At 55.5% G+C, this 20,149-nt stretch overlaps 1 protein-coding gene across 4 annotated transcripts in view; it reads left to right on the forward strand.

The window, feature by feature from the left end:
- Positions 1–20,149, forward strand: part of RPTOR (regulatory associated protein of MTOR complex 1) — a 236,803-nt gene that overhangs the window by 135,649 nt on the left and 81,005 nt on the right. For all 4 annotated transcript variants that reach the window (XM_072939794.1, XM_006199445.4, XM_072939795.1 and 1 more), the window contains one exon: positions 3,716–3,775. In XM_072939794.1, the coding sequence (XP_072795895.1) occupies positions 3,716–3,775 (60 nt within the window). The remainder of the gene's footprint in view (positions 1–3,715; positions 3,776–20,149) is intronic.

A 20,149-nucleotide genomic window follows, 5' to 3' on the forward strand; every position in this document is an offset into this window, starting at 1 on the left:
TTGTCCTCGAGCCCAGCGGCTCCCATCTTGCGCTGATGCCTCAGCGCTGTGTCTCCGTGTGATCTGAGGGCGGGGGTGTCCCAGCTGGAATTCACTCAACAAACTGTCCTGGAAACACTAGACAATATAATGAGCAGGTATGAGAATGGAGTGAAAGGTACGCACGTGCTAACAAGAAGGCAGATTTGCATTGTTTGTGTCTGATCTCAGTTTTAACTTTGCAACAACAGAGGAAGCAATAAAACCCATTGGAAAACTGTTAGTGGTAATGTGCATGCTCAGCAGCGCGACTGGTCGCTAAGTGAATACAAGTCAGTACCACGGGTGTCCAGGCCGCCACGGGGCGCTGGGCACATGCCATGGCGGGGCCGCGGGGGGCCTTTTAGGTTTTGTAACTTTATTATTCCTTAAACTCACATCTGTGTCTTGTGTGCGCTTCATACAGAGTGTACTTCACAATAATTTCCTTAAAATTGTCACCCTTTTTATATATTACAAATAGCCAGCGAGGAAATACTGGGCGGGAAAGTAAACCTGGCTCTCAGGAGCAGCAGTAGCAGCGAGAAAGCTGAGCGCCTGGGACAGGTGCGCAGAAGGTCCACAGCCCTGGCTGATGGGTGCGGAGGGCTGTGTGAACACGTGAAGGGAGCGGCCACGCTGCTACTCCACGCTGAGACAGAAGATTGAGGGTAGAAATTCTCCCCGAATTAAACCGTCGATTTGACACATCTTGGTGACGTGCTCTTAAAGGTCAACTGGAAGGGTAGATGTTTGAGAATAGCCATGAAAATTTTTTTAAAAATTAGGTTTGTGAAAGGAAACTTGTCCTGCTAGTTATTGACATGCATTCTGAAGGCGCGGGTGGAGTAGGAGCTGACATTTGCATCTTTGGAACGGGGTAGAGAATTCCAGAAACAGCGTCTGTTACGTAAGAGGTTGTCATTTGGAAAAAGAATGAAGTGCTCGGTTATTACCTGGGGCCCACGGCTGACCACTTGAAATTCTTTTTAATCCCTACCTCTTGCCTTAATAAAATAAATTCCAAATATACTGAGGTTTTAAAGTTAAAAAAAAACTCACAGAAGTACTGTTTCTGTAACAGCTGCCAGTTAGAATTAAAGAGCTGAAAAGGAAGTGATGGATTTTGTTAGACGCTGCTTTTAAGTTTTGTATGGCAAAGAAAACAACAAGCAAAAGTTGAAATAAAATTGTAAAATGGGGAGATCGTGTCACCAAGCGTCACTCTGTCCACGTGTAAACACTTAAAGTCACTAAGACAAGAAGGGCGTAGAGCGGCAACAGGCAAAAGGAAGATACAGAGGACCGGAAAAACCCCTGGTCGGCGTCTGCCCTCAGTGACAATCGAAGAAGTCCCAGCGACGCGTCACTGCTCACCTGTCAGCGAGGGGGAGGGTTTGTTTTCCTTTTCTGTTGATAAACCCAGTATTGGCAAGAAGTCAGAAAGTGTGTGTGCTCAGCCGCGATGAGACAGTCAGAGCCGCCTCCCCCAGGAGGGCCGTGCCCGCCCTCCGCGCGCGGGCCGCTGTGCCTCAAGCGCCCGGGACGGCGCGCACACAGACTGAAAAAGGCGACGTCGCGTGCGTCAGCTCCTGCACTGTGCCTGCTGTACCGGGCCGAGCTACAGGCCAGCATCTGTAATAGTTAGGTTATCTTTATGATTTCAAAGTCTGACTGCAGAATGTGGTCAGCCTCGAGCCTGGCGCTGTTAGCCTTTCCCTCTTGGTTTTAGGTAGGACGCCCTCCACCGTGGATGAGAAACTCTGGGTTCTGCTGTCTTCCCCCGAAGAGCGTCCAGCTCTGTGCAGATGGTGTAGTTGGCCTTGTGGCCTCTCGGCTGTAGGGCTGCCTTTGACCTCGGTCCTAGTTCTGGGGTGTGGCTCTGACTCCCGGACCCTGGTTGTAGCTGAGGGCACGAGCCGTCTGGGCGTCCGTGCAAGCCCCGGGTGTTGATCGCGCCCCCTGACGTGGCGCCAGCCGTCCCCGTCCACGTGCACACGGGGAGCAGGTGTGGAAACCTCCACTGTGCGTGTTCAGCCCCTCAGCTCTGGTGTCCCCGGGGCCCCTTGGGCCTGGCCCCGCACCCGTGCGGTCAGCCCCGGACTGGAGGAGAGCTTGCTCGGCAAGTTTGGCTCCTGGCCGCCTGGGGTTCTGATCTCCCATCCTGGGCGCTCCCGGGGAGCCCTGTGCCCCGCGCCGTGGGAGTCGGGGAGCCCACGTGGGAAAGCCGGTTAGGGCGGATCTTGCCCAGAGCGCCCTGCCCTCCCCTTTTGCTTGCTCCATGCTTGTTTTCTGCGTTTGCCCAGAGGCTGTCACTGTTGTTGACAAGGGGATTAGTCAGGTGCAGGCTGTTCTGTCATCACGAAGGCAGCGGCCCGGGCAGGAAGTGTGCCTCCGGGGAAGGGACAACAGAGCAGCCCTGTCTGCACAGGGCTCCGAATTGGACTGGAAAGTGCGTTTCCTGCGGACCATGGCCGTCCGCTGGGGACCCTGAGCCACGTGCAGCTGCTGTCGGAGCCGCGCGGGGACGGGGTGGGGGGCAGCCGCGGCTGGCGTGGAGTAAGCAGAAGGGGGTGTTGGAGGATTGACGGGCGGGGCGTCCGGGCAGCCCACCGCCTGCACCTGGGAGGGCTGCGGCCTGTCAGACAGCTGTGGCCCTGACTTCTGCCGCTTCTGCTCTGTGGACGGGGAGCACTGGCCGGCGGGGCACGCGGGTCCCCGCACGGAGGCTGCCGGTTGGGAGCCGGTGTCCCACCAGCCTCCATCTTCACAGCCAGGTCCATTGTCCCCTGGCCTCTAGGTCTCTCTGCCGCCTTGACTTTCTCTCCTGTCTCCTGGGTGCGCCGGACCTTGTCCTCGGCCCCTCCCTGAGCCCGCAGCCCTCCCCAGCCCTCCCCGACGCCTCCCGTCCAGCTAGTGACGCGGAAACGCATTTCACAGGTGTGTTTGTTGCGAGCCTGCTGCTGCTGTTTTACTGGGGGTTATTTGTTCTGAATTTTTAAAGCAGGCGAGTTAAATGTTTTCCATTTCTCCCACGACAAATACTGAGTTGCCTGTTCACCCAGCGCTTCCATTGATTCTGCCCTGCCAGCTGCCAATACCCCTGCAGGAAGAAAGGAAGATGGTTCCGGACCTTCTGTCAGTGCCCATACGTTAGGTGGAGCCCGGCCACCGCTCAGGGCTCCAGGAAGCTGCCAGCCCTCCAGGAAGGAAGGCTCTGCAGAGAGGACTGAGTCTCACAGCTCTGACTCCTGTGACTTTATGATCATTAAAATGCTACCATTGAATTCATTTCTCTTCGCGCTCACAGATTTTCTTTATGTGCCTGGAGGTGGCTCATTGATTCTTGCATCACTCTCTCCAGCTTGCTTCCTCGAGAAGGAAAACAGAAAAGTGCCGTTTGTTCATCATCCGGGCAGACGCCTCTCCTGTGGAGTCGCCCTGGGCCCAGGGTCAGCCCTGCTGTCCCCCAGGCGTGTTCCTCTCCTCCCACCGCCGCTCTCGTGTTCCTGCCCCTGGACAGGTTCAGGGAGATTTTCTTCCTAAGCCTAAACGCTGATGGAAAAAAAAAATCTGGCTTTACTTCTTCGGCGTAACAGTCCCCGTCCCCACCTTCCACTCTGATTTTCCTGTGGGACTGTTGCGTTTCCATCCAATATCCCACTGCTGTGACTCACTCTCCTTTCTCTCTCTGCAGGTTTTGCATGCAGAAATGCGTCAGTCTGGTGCCTGGAGTCACGCTGGATCTGATAGAAAAGTAAGTCAGGTTCTTAAGCTGTTGTGGCCTCCGGTGTGATGGGAAGTCTCCCATTTTCACTCTTGATTCTCAGAAGTACCGCCAATCAGCTCAAGATGTTTCCTTTCATGTGGGGTGTTCTTTTGTTCTCGGATTGAGGTCACGCTTGTGACTGTTATGTCGGGCGTAGCATGGGACACAGCTGAATGCGGAGCCACGTTAAAAGGAAGGGAAGAAAAGCTGAACCGTTTTGAACATTTATAAACACTTCCGACACTGAGCCAAAGCCAAGCATGCAGATCCCTGCACACGGAGACCAGTCACGTGCAGGTCAGTCCCCACACATAGAGATCACTGCGTAGATCACTGCACATAGAGATCACTGCGCGTAGAGATCACTGCGCTTAGAGATCTCTGCAGGTAGAGATCACTGCGCGTAGAGATCTCTGCAGGTAGAGATCACTGCACATAGAGATCACTGCGCGTAGAGATCATTGCACATAGAGATCACTGCGCGTAGAGATCACTGCGCTTAGAGATCTCTGCAGGTAGAGATCTCTGCAGGTAGAGATCTCTGTGCATGGAGATCACTGCACGTTGAGATCACTGCATGTAGAGATCTCTGCAGGTAGAGATCGCTGCACATAGAGATCACTGCACGTAGAGATCTCTGTGCATGGAGATCACTGCACGTTGAGATCACTGCACGTAGAGATCTCTGCAGGTGGAGATCACTGCACGTAGAGATCTCTGCAGGTGGAGATCTCTGCAGGTAGAGATCACTGCACGTAGAGATCTCTGTGCATGGAGATCACTGCACGTTGAGATCATTGCACATAGAGATCTCTGCAGGTGGAGATCACTGCACGTTGAGATCACTGCACGTAGAGATCTCTGCAGGTAGAGATCGCTGCACGTAGAGATCGCTGTACGTAGAGACCAGTCACTGCACGTGCAGGTCGGTCCCCGCACATAGAGATCACTGCGCAGATCACTGCACGTAGAGATCTCTGCAGGTAGAGATCACTGCACGTAGAGATCTCTGCAGGTGGAGATCTCTGCAGGTAGAGATCACTGCACGTAGAGATCGCTGCATGTAGAGATCTCTGCACGTAGAGATCGCTGCATGTAGAGATCTCTGCACGTAGAGATCACTGCACATAGAGATCACTGCATGTAGAGATTTCTGCACACAGAGACCAGTCACTGCACGTGCAGGTCAGTCCCTGCACATAGAGATCACTGCGTGTAGAGATCTCTGCACATAGATCACTGCACATAGAGATCTCTGCACATAGAGATCACTGCATGTAGAGATTTCTGCACACAGAGACCAGTCACTGCACATAGAGATCGCTGCATGTAGAGATCTCTGCACGTAGAGATCACTGCACATAGAGATCACTGCATGTAGAGATTTCTGCACACAGAGACCAGTCACTGCACGTGCAGGTCAGTCCCTGCACATAGAGATCACTGCGTGTAGAGATCTCTGCACATAGATCACTGCACATAGAGATCTCTGCACATAGAGATCACTGCATGTAGAGATTTCTGCACACAGAGACCAGTCACTGCACATAGAGATCCCTGCATGTAGACGTCTCTGCACGTGGAGGTCTCTGCATATGAAGGTCTGTCTCTGCATATGCAGATCCTAAACTTGACCTGCATTTTTTGTATATTTGTTTCCATGTCCATTTCACTCATCCTGATTCACCAAAGTGGTTCCTAACACTTCTGCACTCAACCCCACTTCCTCTAGAACTGACAGGCAAGATAGGTGTTCTCTAAGTTTTGATATACAAAATCACATGCTAAAACAGCAAAGGCCTGAATGTACTTAAATCGGGTAGGAGAAGCAAGCTTCTAGGTTACTCTCCTGGAAAACGACTTGCCCACAGATCAGAGGAAACACACAAGAATGTTGGCCTGAACGGTCACCACAAGGGCATCGTGGACTCAGTGCCCCACTTTCCCATGGGGACTGCTTGTCACATGGCAGATACAAGGAGGGTGCTGACCACACCATGTCACTGGGTGCGCACGTCTCGAGGCGTGAAGTGAGAATTTGCATTGCACTCTGGGCAGGAGAGTGGAATTTGGAGCAAGAATCGAGGAGGCACAGTGTGAAGGGACTAATTTTTTCCATCGTGTTTAGTTTTTTTTATGAGAACTTAGATTTGTAAAATGTAAGTACAAATACAGTTAAGAAAGGAATCGACAAAATGTAGTTAGGACACCTGCAAGCAATTGATTGAGTATAATTTCACCTATTAAATTTCGGATGAACATCTAAGGAAACCGTGTGACTGGCTGTGGCACCGGTTCACTTCAGGAAGCAGTACGGGCTGTGGTGGGGAGGAGGAGGTAATGGGCCCCGGCTGGTGCCAGCAGGGAGATGAGCAGGCCTGTGGTCCCTCTGCTCCCGTGCGTCTCGGTTTCCACCGCCCTGCGAGCGAGGAGCCGTAGGCGCCGTTGCTGGAAGGGCAGCGCCGCCAGGGCCGGGCGGGGCTGGGGTGGGGGGTGCACTGACACAGCGGTGCCGCCCGCCTGGTGGGGCCGTGGGGTCGGGCTTGGAGCCCGCAGTAGAGCTGTGATTGGGGCCGGGTGCGCCAGCTCGGCCGGAGCGGGGACCACAGACCGCAGTGTGTCCCACTCACAGGGGTCAGGGAGGGCGCCGTCGGGACCTCTGCGCCCCCCGGTGGTGTGAGGCACAGCGGTGGCGAGCTGCCTCTTCCTTCTTCTCACAGCTGTTTATTGGGCACAAGTACCTTCTGATTTTCTCCAAATCGGGGAGAGCTGGTGCGATCTAGTGACGGCAGGGAGTGTGCGCTGCTGGCCGTGCCCCCTCCTGTCTACGTCAGGCGGCCCGTGCCCGTGGGTCACCGCGCTCGGGCGCTGAGTGTGCACTTCATCTGGCCTCCACGTGGGCCCTTGGCCCGGCCACACCCTCACGACCCCCCTCACCTCCAGGAGGGCTGGGACCAGAGAGTGCTAAACACACAGTGCAGCCGTCAAGAAGCGCCATGCAGAGAGGAGTCTGAAACGAGAGGACGCTTGATCTGCCCGGTCAACTGGCTTGTCTGGTTCGGTTCCCCGACGAGGTTTCGGTCTGGAGGACGTCCTGTTCGTCACCGAGGTGACCGCCGGTGACTGTGGGTGTCTCCAGAGCTCCTGGGAGCAGGCTCAGTTGCCTGGCCCTCCCGCACCCCGTCTCGCATGCTGGGCGGGGTCCCGGCTCCATCTCCATCTGGCCTGGCCCCTCCTGGTCACTCAGCACAGTTGTGACCGTCCCCAACTGAGCTCTGCTCCTGTCTGATGAGCCACAGGGGCCTAGACAGACAGTGTCACGTGTTCTGAGTTCTATAGACTAAAAAGAGCTCTTAAAAATTGCATAATTAAAAAAAATTGTTTTTAAAGTTAGTTAACCCCCGTTTTACTGAAGAGGAACCTGGCATTCAGTTCCCACCCACAGCCTGGCAGCCAGGTCTCTGGACGTGTCCCTGTGGTCCCTCCCACACGCAGGCCCTCCCTTTACGACTTCGGTGTCTGGACGGTGGCTCCCGTCCTGTCACTGTCTCAGATTTAAAATGTGCACAGCAACTTGACACCCTAAGCACAATCCTCAAAAGAAGAAATTGGTAAATTGGACTTCATCAAAATTTAAAATGTTTTCTCTCTGGAAGATACTGCTGTGAGAGAGAAGAGACAAGCCACAGACTTGGGGAAGATATTTGCAGATCACATAGGTGACAAAGAATGTGCGTCCAGAATCCATGAAGATATTTCCAAACCCAAAAATTAGAGGAAAATACCTAACTCAACTTAAAAATGAACAAAAGACGTGAAGAAACACTTTACCAAAGAGAATTTAAGAATGGCCAACAAGCACACAAGAAGATGCGCCCCATCACTAACTGTTAGGGAAACGCAAATTAACCACAGCAGGATAGCAGAGGGGCCGAAACAAGAAAGGCTGATGGTGCCAGGGGCCGTGCGTACGTGGGACAGCCAGGCCTCCCCGCGGTGCTGTGCAGAGGCCAAACGGCGCGGCCTCCGTGGACAGGGGTGCAGTCTCTGGGCACTTTAAACGCCTTCGCCCGTGGGCCTGCTCCCGGGACTCCTCGCAGAGGAGTGGAGGCTGGGTTCAGAGTCCGTACAGGGGTGGTTGTAGTAGCTGTGCTCATCACCACCCAAAGCTTAACCAGCGTGTCCTTCGGGGGCGAAAGCGTGAACAGGGGGCACCAGGCCAGGAAGAAGTGAGGGCGGCCGGGCCACAGCCTCACGGGCTCCCAGAAGTCCTGCGTGGGGTGAAAGGGGACCCAGTCTGGCTCCGTTCGTGTGACCTGCAGGAAGAGACGGCAGTGCGGGGTCAGAGAACAGGAGAGTGGAGGTCGGGAGAGCCGCTCCGAGAGCCCCTGGAGGGGCCGGGGGTGGCGGGAAGCCCCGCCCCTGAGTGCAGTGGTGGTCGCAGCTACCGGGCTGACGTCACGGCGCCGCGTGCCCAGAAAAACCAACTCGCCGCGGCACGACTTTGGGTGAGACGCGTGTGTGATGCGGGGAAGATGCCCTGTAAGGGGAGGTCAGGAGTGCAGGAGGTGCAGCAGGGACCCCTGGGCCCGGGGGCGGGGGCGGGGGTGGGGGGACCCGCCAGGACGCGAGAGGCGCTTCCTACGGGGAGGAAGCCGTCACTCTCGCTGTGCCTGCCCGTTAGTGACAGCTGAACAGCAGAAGCGGGCACCTCACACAGTAAGGTTTTAGTGCTCTTCGTCGAGCACTACTTCCCTGAGCCGGGCCCTCAGACGTCGCGGCCACCAGTGCCCCTGGAAGCGCTCGGTGTTGACCACCTGCCCCCCGGCACTGAGTGGCTTTCCCAGCTCAGCTGGTGAGCCCACACTTCAGCTTCCGAGGGCTGGTTCACAGGGTCCTCTGTTCTCCGTCCCCGCCCCCCCGCTCCCGTGCCCGGCGACGCCACGACATTGGTGAAATGCTGACAGATGGGGCGTCCGTGTGTTAATTTAAAAAGGAGAATGTAATTAGTAGCCGGCAGCGTCAGAGTATGTCCTGACGCCACGTGTGGACCAGTAAGTGACACGTTGTAAGTGTGCTTCAATTAAAAAAAAAAAGATAACATTCTGAGTGGGGATCAGGCGGAGGAGGGGGTGTGGGGGGAAGACCACGGACTGCGACAGCCGTGGCTGGAGTCCTCGTGTCCCCCTCAGGAGCTACGCTCGTGGGACACGCCCCGCGCCCAGCGTCTGAGGAGCGTGTGGTGCTGCCGGCTCTGGGCGCCAGCCCACCCACCACCCCCACCCCCAGGTGCTCTGTTCCCGTAACGCTTTCCCCGAGCTGCAGCCTGGACGGTGGGCGATACCACTGTGTGCTTCTGAAGCCATTTAGGTTTCCGATGAAGACTGAGGGGGCAGAGTGTCTTTTGTACACTGACCCCGCCCACCCTCCTGTGAATGCCGCCATGCCACTTAGGGAAAATTATATGCGCACGTCCAGCTGCGCAGTTTAAAAAGCGGTAGTGGCCTCTCCAGAGAGGTTTCATTTTAGAAAAGCTCATTGTGCAGGTTAATTGGCACAGTGATGATATCCAAAATGAACCCACTTTTCCCTCCAGACTTTGGTGGGGTGTGAGGTGTGACGATGTGACCAAAAGAGTAGGAACAAGTCACCTCGCAACCCTCGAGTCCTCGCCGCAGATCACTCTTCAGGACACGCTGGTCTGGGTCTGAGCCGTTGCTCCCTGAAGCCCACTCACCTGGGACGCAGACGCATCGCGCTTCCTGCGGACGGCGCCACGTGGCCGCCCAGGTCAGCGGGCGTGCGGGGTTGAGCAGCGTCTGGCTTTCCTGCCAGGGCGGACTGCGTGCTTTAGGCAGTGCAGAGGTGAGATCCGGGTGGGCGGCTCCCGGCCCCCCGGGAGGACGTGCAAGTCCTTCACCTCCATAGCTTACCTGTGAGATTTTCCCTTTAAAAGAAAATGCTGTTCCGTTGTTTTTTTAATTTTTAGATCTTTTTCCCCAGCTGTGCTAACAGTCTGTAATAAAAGTCTGCAAGAAGCAGATCTGGTTTTGCGGCTCCGAGGCTGGGCAGGACCGCAGCACGCCCACGCACAGCAGGCCCCCGGCTGCCGTGCCTGCCGCGCGCGGAGCACCTTCCTGGGGGAGACGTCTCGGTGCTCTCACCTGTTTTGTGACCGTCTTCTGGGGAGGTCTGGTCAGAAGACGCAGCTCTTGGCTGCAGCGGGCTCTCAGCTTCTGCCCCTCCAGGGCTGTGCTGTCTCTCCATGGGGTCCCTTCCACGCCGCGGCTCAACGTGATGCCGACCTGCACGTGGGTGAAGCGTGTCGCTCGTGTGGGGCGGATCTTTGCTGGGGAGTCCACGCCGTGCTCCGCGATGCACTGCTGCTCCAGGTGGGCTGGCCGGCTGCCTCACCAGTCCCCTCCGCCTTGTGGGCAGTGCCGTCACCTGGGCCAGCCGTTCCCCACCAAGCGCCCTTTGTCCACTGGATGCCCCTCCTCTGCACCAGCGCCGCCCGCCTTCGGGACGTGGCCTGGGACACGCCTGAGGAGGGGCGGGGGGCGTCCAGCGAGACGTTGCAGGGGCTTCGGTGCCGGCGCGTCTCGCACGGGGGCTCACCCCATCCTTGCCGGCGGCACCACCAAGCGAGCCGAGCCTTTGGGAGGCGGAGTGACGCCCGCAGCCACAGAGCAGGAAACCACCGTCCAGACTCAGGCCCAGGCGCCTCTTGTGTCGTGTCGTGTTTTTGTTCAGACACAAGTCGAAATCCTTTCCTCTGGATGTGAGAGGAGTCAAGCGTCGAAGCCCAGGGATGGAGGCAGAAGAGAAGGTGGACGTTGCCGGGCGTGTGCGCGTCTTTCCAGCTGTGCCAGGTGGCCTGGGGTTCCGACAGGAGCAGAGTGAGGGAGGGACACCCCCGTCTCCCCGGGGGTCTCCTAGCTGATCTGCAGAAGCCGCGGCCTAGTGGGCTCCCACGTGCCGCCCCCGCATCTTTCACCCCGCTTGTATCCGCCCTGCCGGTCTTGGTCTGTGCGGGTCTGGCCTGGCCCTATGCAGAATGCCACAGCGACCTTGTCACCCCTGTGCCCATGGGCAAGGGGGGGGTCACCTCCCTGGCCCAGAGGCCCAGAGATCGGTCTCTGAAAGCTGGGCCCGGCCACTAGCTCCCTTCCTGCGGTGCAGGCAGGAAAGGGCTCCGTCCCGGGAGCCAGAGGTTACTGTCGGCCTGAGCTGCAGGCTGCACGGCAGGCGACCCGTCCGAGGGGCCCCCAGGAGCCGAGGGGCCCAGAGCATCAGGCATGGGGGCTTATGGGGGGCTCCAGGCGTCACCTCCACAACCTGCCTTTCCAGCTGTCTTCCGGCAGCTTCCTTCACTGCCCCTACGCGGCCTGAACTCCAGCTCCAGGGGGTCGTCACCCTCCTGGAGGAGGGTCTTCGCCATCACCAGAGAAATTGGTGGAAGTTTTCACACAAGTTCTGTGATGAATGTGGTTTGTCTCAAGCGGCTGCCGCTGCACGGGGTTCCCGGATGTCAGGGATTAACCCCTTCCCAGCCTCGGCCACCTCATCAGATCTGCGGAACGTGTGGGTCAGAGCCTGAGCACCAGACGCGGGAGGAGGCACTGGGGGTGTGTGGCGGTTACTTAGCAGCCTTTAAAGCTGTGAAGGAATTTGTTTTCTAATTAAACTGCTGTGTCTGGAAGTAAATTGCAGTGAACCTTCTCTGAGCACCCCCCGGTTTCTAATTATCTCGGCAAGCTGGCAGCCTGAGGAAGGGCGCGTTGGCTCGGCAGGGCGCATTACCTCCCGAGCCCTCTGAGAGACTGGTGGTGCGATCCGTGCTTGGAAATTAAGGGACATTTTTCAGCCCTGAAACAAAGTGCTAGGAACGTCGGGTTGTTCAGAAAGCTCCGGGGGCCCGAGAGACGTGGAACCTGTTCCACAAGGCTGCTGGTTAGTATTCTGATCACTGGAGGCGCAGAGTGCACCCAGAAATTATTCATAATTAACATCTATTGTGTAAACAGCATATTTTAAACAGCTAACGACCTGGTATCTTGAATAAAACGAGTTGCCACGTCCTGCTTTGTCGGAACCTTGAAGAGCAGTTTAGCCCGTTGGGTCCAGGAGCGGTGGCTGGAGCTGGGTCTGGATTGGGGGTTGATTTCTGCTTGGAAACCTCGAGCATTTTGTTAACTTAGCTCTGGTCTCCATCTTAAGAGTGCTGGTCTTACGTGAGTCCTGTGGGTACGGCACAACTGGAAGGACGTGCGAGAGAACTGTTGCCTGAGAATATGGGGGCGTCCGCGGCCGCCTGGTGCAGAGTGAGGGAGAAAATCAGCAGGTGACGTTCTCCGAGCACCGGCCACGTCCGGGGGCTGGCTAAGGCTCGCCTGGGCCTCCCTCAGCCTTGCCCAGGGTTACCCACCCCCCACCACAGCTGGGGACACCGGGGCAGAGGTGGGCACGGAGGAAGGGGCCAAGGGGCTCGGGGCTGCGGCGGCTGCGCTTACTGCTCCGAGCTCGGTAGCCGTGATGAGAATTTACTTTGCTGTCAAGTCGGAATTGTGCACATGTGTTATGTTGGGAAGGAAAACTGTCAAAGGATTCCAGGCTTAATTCAAGAAGCACGCTTCTTACCGACAGAAATACATTGTATCGGCTGGTTGAAGGTGAAAGTCAGTGATTCATTAGCGCCTGCCCATCACTGATGAGTAATGATTCACGGGAAGCTAATTTATAAATGAAAGGGGAAAAAAACCCCATGAGATGGCGCGGCGCGGGGAGCGTGCGTGCCAGGTGGGCCTGGGCGGAGGGCTGTGCTGAGACCAGAGCAGGTCCTCCCTGGCCCAGAGCATCCTCAGCCAGCCGGCCTCGGGTCACCCAGGGCCTCGCACTCTCATCCCGCGCGGTCAGGTGCGCCCGCCCAGTGCGGCCTCCCAGGTCCGTCCTCTCCAGCCAGCGGGAAGGAAGCTCCGTCGGGGGTTGGGGGGAGCTGTGGGTGAGCTGCCCATGGAGCCAGAGAGCTTCCGCGTCCTTCACCGTGGGACCGTGTCCAGGCCTGTGCAGCACCACACGGGCTGTCAGCCTCCCCACACTCGTGTCCTCTCCTGGTGCCATCGTGTCCCCAGAGCCCCAGAGGAACCCATCTGCGCGTCTCTGATGGGTGGTGGGACCCGGGAGGCAGTGGCTTAGCACGGGCCCACCCGTCACTCTCGGGTTGGCTTTCCTGGTGGCGACATTGTCACTGAGGGTGGCTGGTGCCCTGGGGACGCTTTCACAGAGGTCGGTGACACAGAGATAAGCCTGAGATGGCGCCTTGTCCCCCCCGTCCCTGTTGAATTGGGTGCTTCCCCCCCGTCTGTCTGCTTCTCGGTGACCCTTCTCTGACAGCTTGTCCGAGGTCCAGCTGAACTCGACGTGGAAGTGGTCCCCAGACCTGCCCCTCGATGCCCACGTTTGAGGGGGCTCCTGAGGTTCTGAGCTTTCTGCACCCAGGAACCAGCATTCCTGTCTTGGACTGGCTGGTCTCTGTCCAAGGCTCTGGGCGGTAACAAGACACCCTCCCACTGACCTTACGGTCCCAACATCAGAAGGAAACATGGAACTGTACATTAAAATATGTGATGCTCCAAAGTGTGCTGGTGGGGCCGTGACACAGGACTGGTGCTTCTCTGAGCAGCAGGGAAGGCCTGTCTGGAAGGGGACCCTTGAACCGAGGCCCCCCTGGCCCAAAGGAGCCAGCCTGGCACTGTGGGGAAAGCGGCCCCCCGGAGCCACCCAGACAGTCGGCCACAAGTGTGGTTGTACCGTGGGCGCGGCCCCAGGAAGGACACCATAGGTCCAGTGTGGAGAGCGGGAGCGCTTAATGGGGTCACAGTGGCCTCTTGGGGTGTGGCTCGGCTCGCTGCGTCACAGGGACACCGAGGTGCCCTGGAGCGTGGTCAGAACCTCAACCGGAGGTGGAGCCAGTTGCTCCAGTGGCCGTGTGGAGACGTGCACCCTTCTGTGCCGGCCACGTGTGCACCTGATGCTGGGCTGATGACGCGGAGAGACAGAATTCCCAGCAGGGCTGCTGGCTGTCCTGCTCAGCACAAGGTGTGGAGGGAGCCCGGATCCCAGTCCCGTCGCGGACCAGGAAGCCTGGGATCCGCCTCTGTCCAACACCTGGAGGTGTCCGTCCAGGTCCGCCACGGAGGAAGCCACGCTCGCCCCTCCTCCCACGGCTTTAGACCAGATGTGCAGAGGAGCTGCCGGTGAGGAGCCCCAGCACGCCCAGGAAGAGGCAGCTGCAGAGCAGAGCCTCTCAAGCGGGAAGGGCTCCCGGGGGCTCGACTGGGCTCCGTTCCTCCCCTCGGTTTAGAAGCTGCCTTTTCTGAACATTACAGGTTTTTTAGGGCTTCCCAGAGAACTCCGCCTGGAGGAGGCTCTGCTTGGCTCCCAGGCCTCGATTCTCGGGAAGGGGTCTGTCTGAAGATGACCCTTGACACTAGGAAGGCCAGAGGGTATCGGGTTTTCAGGAAATGCCTGAAACAAGAAAGCTGGGCTCGGATTTATTTCTGTGCTGTTTAATAAAAAGGGTCTGTTTTCCTTGCACCACAGACAAGTTGGTAAGCAGGTGGGAAACGGCTCCCTTCCTCCCTTTGAGCCCCTGTCCCTCTAATGCGTTTGCAGCCTCGGAGGGGCTGGTGCTGGCACGTGGCACTGGTGCCGGCCAGCCGGCCCCGGGCGGGCGGTGCTTTATCACCTGTCCCAGCCGTGGGAGGAGGGAGGTGCTCCCCCGTGAGCCTCGGAAACCATCACTCCTTCTCACTCGGAATTTTAAGATACATTTTTTTCTGCATTTGCTTCATGGCTAAAGATGCAGGTTTCTGCTCCGTGGGAGCTGTCGGGCGCAGGAGGAGAGACATGGGAGGGCACAGCCGCACACACCAGCCATTCGATTCAGAGGCTCAGCGCGGATGTTTAAAACCGTCAGGACACGTGCTGCCTGTGTGGGGTCTGAAGAAATATCAGTCGGTTTATTCAGAGGGAGAACTACGCGATTTTCCAGTCTGTCTTATCTCGCAAGTGCTGCTCCCCGTCAGGCCGTTTTGATAACCCTGAGCCAACATCCTCCAGGAGAAGTTAGCAAGAGCTTCATTTAAGTCAGTGTTTTTAAACAGCAGATCATGGTTTATTCATGGCTGTGAAATCAGTTTGGTGGGTCATAGCCTTGCATTAAAACAAAAAAAAGGAAAAAAGAAAAGGATAGAAAATACTGCTTTCCTCGTAACATGAATGCTCCCTGGTCCTGTTCCTTGAACGTGTGTATTTACAGGTGACCGTGTGTGTGCATATCAGGTCACCGTGCAAAGTGCATTTCTCCCCAGGCGTTGTGATCAACATGCCTGAAAGCCTCTTCTGTTCCCGGGGACCTGGACACACCAGCCCCTAACGGTGCAGCCTTGGGTTTGCTGTTAATACGTCAGCCGTCTTTCCCTGTAGGTAGTTGCTGTCAACGGGAACAGTCAATAAACAGCCTCTAATAAGGGAGAGAAGAGGCTCTCATTCAAGCCAAGCTGAGGACGACGGCCGGGAGGCCCCCCCTCAGAGGCCGAGGAGCTGCTCCGGGAAGCCTGGTTCCCCGCACGGTTTTGTATCTCGTCAGGACAGAGAACAGACGCCAGACTTGACAGGGGCACCTCCCTTCGGGGTTTCAAGAGGCAGAGGAGCGCGTGCACAGCGAGTCGGTGGGACCTTGGTGTGGGAGGAGGGGCTCCGCTCTGAAGGAGGCCGGCGTGGGGTGGCTATCTTTGTGTTCACGCGGACTTCCTTCTGATAAAGCGTTCTTCCCTTCTGTGGTCAAAGCAGACGTGCGATGCAGTAGACAGGCTGCTCCCATTCACGTAAATCCAGGCCAGATCACACACAGGCCGGGACGACTGACCTGTCCGTCCTGCGGTGCGTGAGAGCTTCTCCCATCTTCGCGAGCCCCCGTGCTGCCGTCAGCCTAGGCCACCTCACGGGTTCCTGTAACCCGCCGCGTCTCCCATCAGTGTTGCTGGTACATACAGCTCAGCTTGCAGCCTTGTCTTGTTCAAGAAGTGAGTTTGATGATTTAGTGCCATTTTACTTTGTAAAATTGAACGCCCATGCACCTTTTGACCACCTGCTCTGCCTTCAGAACTGCAGAAGGCAGATTCGCCACGACTGAGTCCCCTGCTGGTGAAGCGAAGCGAACCTTCCGTCACCAAGAAATGTCACTCCGTCTCTTTAACGCCTTTGCTGTAGAGTCCACTTCGTGGGGTGGTGGTGGGGCCGGACAGCTGTCCTCTGTTAGTGTTTGTAGCGTGTGTCCTTTTCATATGTGTGTGTGTGTAATTTTATGTGTGTGTGTGTGTGTGTATCATTATATGTTTATTTAAGAAGGTTGATATGTGTTTCTGTCGCTTTGTATGTACTTGGGGTGCATCTCTTTTTAGCAGGACATAGTTGACTTTTGCTCTGTTTATAAATCCAGACTGAAAATTGTTGACTTTGATTGAAGTACGTGTTCTTTTTGTGTTTAGTGCAGCAATTGGCACATTTGCGTTTGAACCTGCCGCCCCGTTTGCCTCTTGTTCTCCCCCCACTTCTTTTCTTTGCCTCCCAGTTCTCCCCCTCTGCTGCCTCTGGACTGACAGCAGTTGTGCCTGCTTTTGGCTTCCTGCCGAGTGTTCCCCTGCGCGTGAGCGGCCGCCCCAGAGCCGTGGGCTGCTGGTGTTTTCTGTTGAAGGCCGGGCAGTGCACACTTAGCCCTTGTGAGCCACATCCAATCTCTGTTGTTCATTCTTCTCTATCTTTTGTTACAATCCTCTAAAATGATGAAGCTCGCTGTTAGCTGGCCGGCCACACCAAAAGCAGGCTGCTGGCTGGATCTGGCCCTCAGGCCACAGTTACGGTGCCCCTGGCTCATCAAAATCTAACGTAAATTAGTGCTCTTACCGCCTCCCAGACGGGCAAGGGCCGTGGGGCACTTAACTTCACTGACCTCCTTGCGACGTATATGATGAGTTCTACGTGATGTGTCGTCTGTTTCGTCTCTCCGTGCGTCGTCATGCCCAGAAACATTGTTAGCGTTTTGCGAGTCATGTTCACTCTTGTTCACCCTCATGCCTGAGTCTTTGCTGTCTTTCTCCCTTTCCGGACTCTCAGCTTCCGCCCCACGGTCTTCTTTCTTTATTCCCTTTAGTGCAGGTTTGCCAGTGAAAAATTCTGCTTTTATTCTTTGAAAATGCTGTAATTTCCTTCATTTGTTTTTAAACTTTAAATCGACGTGGTTGAAATGTCATTTACATTAAATGCAGCGAACTCACTTTAAGTGCAGAGGTTGGTGCGTCGTGGCAGGTGTGTGCACGGAGGCGCCGTCACACCCACAATGCATCCTGGAAGGCCCCTCGCGCCTCCTCCCAGGCGAGCCCTGCCGCGGCCCCCAGGCGGACAGCTGTTGACCTGCTCTTCGCCGTGACACGTTAGCCTTGCCTTTTCTAGAGCTCCCGGTAAACAGAAGGCGGTGATGTGTTCTTTTGTGTCTGAAGTGTGGAAGGGCCGGGGTGTAGGCCGGTGTGTGCTTACCTCGATCATAAACTTCCCGCCCCTGCTCCAAGCAGCGCGCGGCTGGGCCGGATGCGCCACCCGCACCGGCCCTTGGCGCCCCGGCCCTCTAAGCCGGCCATCCCAGGGGGCAGTGCTGCGGCCTGGGCCTTCCCTTGCGTTTGCCTCATGGTGTCAGGCAGCTCTTTCCTCACGCGCTGCTGGCCGGTAATCTATATCCTTTAATAAAATACACTTCCATGTCTCTTGGCAGCTCTTTAATTTTGTTGTTTGTCTTCAAGAGCCCTTTACGTATTTCGGATGTAAGTCGTCTGCAGACCTGTGTCTTGTGAATGTTTTTGGTCAGCCTGACTTTTGTTCCCATTTTCACAACAGTCTCCTAAAGACCAGGGGTTTTTCATTCGGATAAAACCTGATATAATAGTTTTTTCTTCTGTGATTTATACTTTGTGTCCCACCTAAGAAATCTGTGCCTTCCCCAGCGTTGTGACGATTTTCTCCTATTTTTCCCCAAAGTTTTTGTTTTTTGATTTTACCTTTTATGTTTAAGTTTATGATCTGCTTCAAGGTCACTTTTATTCACGGCGTGCAGGGAGTCGAGGGCCATTTCTGTCCGTAGGGATGTGCGGCGTTCCCGCTCCGGCTTGGAAGGACGTTCACGCTGAGTTACCGCGTGCCTTTGGCAGAAGCCGCTTGGACTGCGACGGCGTGGCCCTTCCGCCTGTGCCGGGACCGTGGCTCTGCCCGTGCTGTGCCAGGGCCACCCCGACCCATCGCTGCAGCTTTGTCGTGCGTCTGCTCCCTTTCGGGGTGGTTGGGCTCTTCTTGCTCCTCGTGTTTATTTCCGTGTGAGCTCTGGAGTCAGCTCATCGGCTTGCAGCGAGCCTGCCGGGGTTTGTGCGGTGGCTGTGCTGATGTGTGATCGGTCTGAGGAGAGCTCTCGTCTCCACAACACTGGGGCTTCTGATCCACTGGGGAGGGTGTGTCTCCCCAGTGACTTAAGTCTCTATCTCAGCAGGACTTCGTCCTTGTTTACTTTTCATTTTAACCCTATGAATTCAGCAGATGACCTCCAGCCTCTCTGGCTGTGACAGAAACAGTGTCAAGTGAGGTTCTCCATGGGCAGGAGTGCTCGGAGCTGTGCAGGGCGGTTCCGCAGGGGTGCGTCTCACGACGTGGAAGCAGAGACGGGTGCTTGCCGGTCAGCGCGCAAGGGCGGGGTCCTCGGGCCTCTGTTCACAGTCTGGCCGGTGAGATCAGGGCTGGTGTCCAGAGAGGAGCTCTACGGTCGGCAGTGCACCCGTGCACGTGCCTGGGGGGCCGCGCACGCCTACCACGTGGCGCTGCTGGGCCAGACCTTCCTCCCCGGCTGCTGGCTGTCACATTTAGTTTCTGGAATGTGAGGCACGGCCGGGAGGTGGAGGCTGCAGGCCTTTGTCACCGTCCCTGTTGAACACCCTCCTCGCCGTCCTGTCCTGAGAGTCTGTCTGTTATCAGAGCCGAGCGTGCCTCTGCCCGAGTGCCTCCCGCCACATCATCTCACATAGTTTAACCAAGAGCGGGTTCTTATGGGCACCTCCTAGATGAAGGGGCCGAGCATGAAGGAGCAGCGGGCGGAAGCCCCAGAGCCACACCCGGCCTTTCTGCCTGCAGTGCTTGTGTTTTCACCTGTCTGTGCTTCCTCCTCCCCTCTTCCAGTTCTTGGAGTCCTCAGTCTAATTCAGATGTTTGTGCTGATGTTTGCACAGCGTAGGTGGGTCCACCCTCTGTGATCATGCTGACGTAGTTGTCTTGACACTTCGCAGTTTTAACTGTATATCTCTTGCAGATAGTTTGTTAAACTGATTTCAGGTTTTACGTTTGTTTATTTTTGTTGTGGTTTGGTTTGGTTTTGGGGGGAGGGGGTAATTAGGTTTATTTATTTATGTATTAATTTATTTATTTTAATGGAGGTGCTGGGGATTGAACCCAGGACCTTGTGCGTGCTAAGCACACGCTCTACCACTGAGCCATACCCACCCTCCTAATTTCACTTTTAAAATTGTTTAGTGACAACATACAGAAATGCATCTGATTTTTGTATAATAACCTCATTTTTCTAATTGTGTTGAGTTCAGTTATTCTGACAACCGTTTTATAGATTCCTTAAGATCCTGTATATAATTATGTCATCTGCAAATAAATACAGTTTCACTCCTTCCTTTCTAATCTTTGTGTCTCTAATTTCTTTTTCTTGCTTTATTGTACTGGCTGGTGACTCCACTGCAGAGTTAAATAGCAGTGATGAACCTGGGCATCCAAGCCGTGACCCTAATTAAGGATCAATTAAGGGGAAGACATTTTACCTCCTTTCAGCAGATGTAATGTGAGCTGTGGTTATTTCACAGACGTCCTTTGTCAGACTGAGGGCGTTTCCTTCTTTACGTAGTTTCCTGAGAGTTTTTATTCATGAACAAGCGTTGAAATTAGTCAAATGCTTTTTCTGCCTTTATTGGGAAGATTGAGTATTCTCCTTTAATCTCTTAATCAGTTGCATTACATTATTGACATTCAAGTGTTAATTTTTTACTGAAGTATATAGTCGGCTTACAGTGTGTCAATTTCTGGTGTACAGCATCATGTCTCAGTCATACGTGTCCGTGCATGCATCCCTTTTCGTATTCTTTTTCATTGTAGATTACTGTAAGATATTGCATGTAGTTCCCTGGGCTGTACAGAAGAAACTCATATATTCAAATGTTGATTTAAGCAAACCTTGCATTCCTGTGAGAAATCCCACTTAATCAT

This window comes from Vicugna pacos, chromosome 16 (assembly GCF_048564905.1).
Source record: "Vicugna pacos chromosome 16, VicPac4, whole genome shotgun sequence".
Taxonomy (NCBI): domain Eukaryota; kingdom Metazoa; phylum Chordata; class Mammalia; order Artiodactyla; family Camelidae; genus Vicugna; species Vicugna pacos.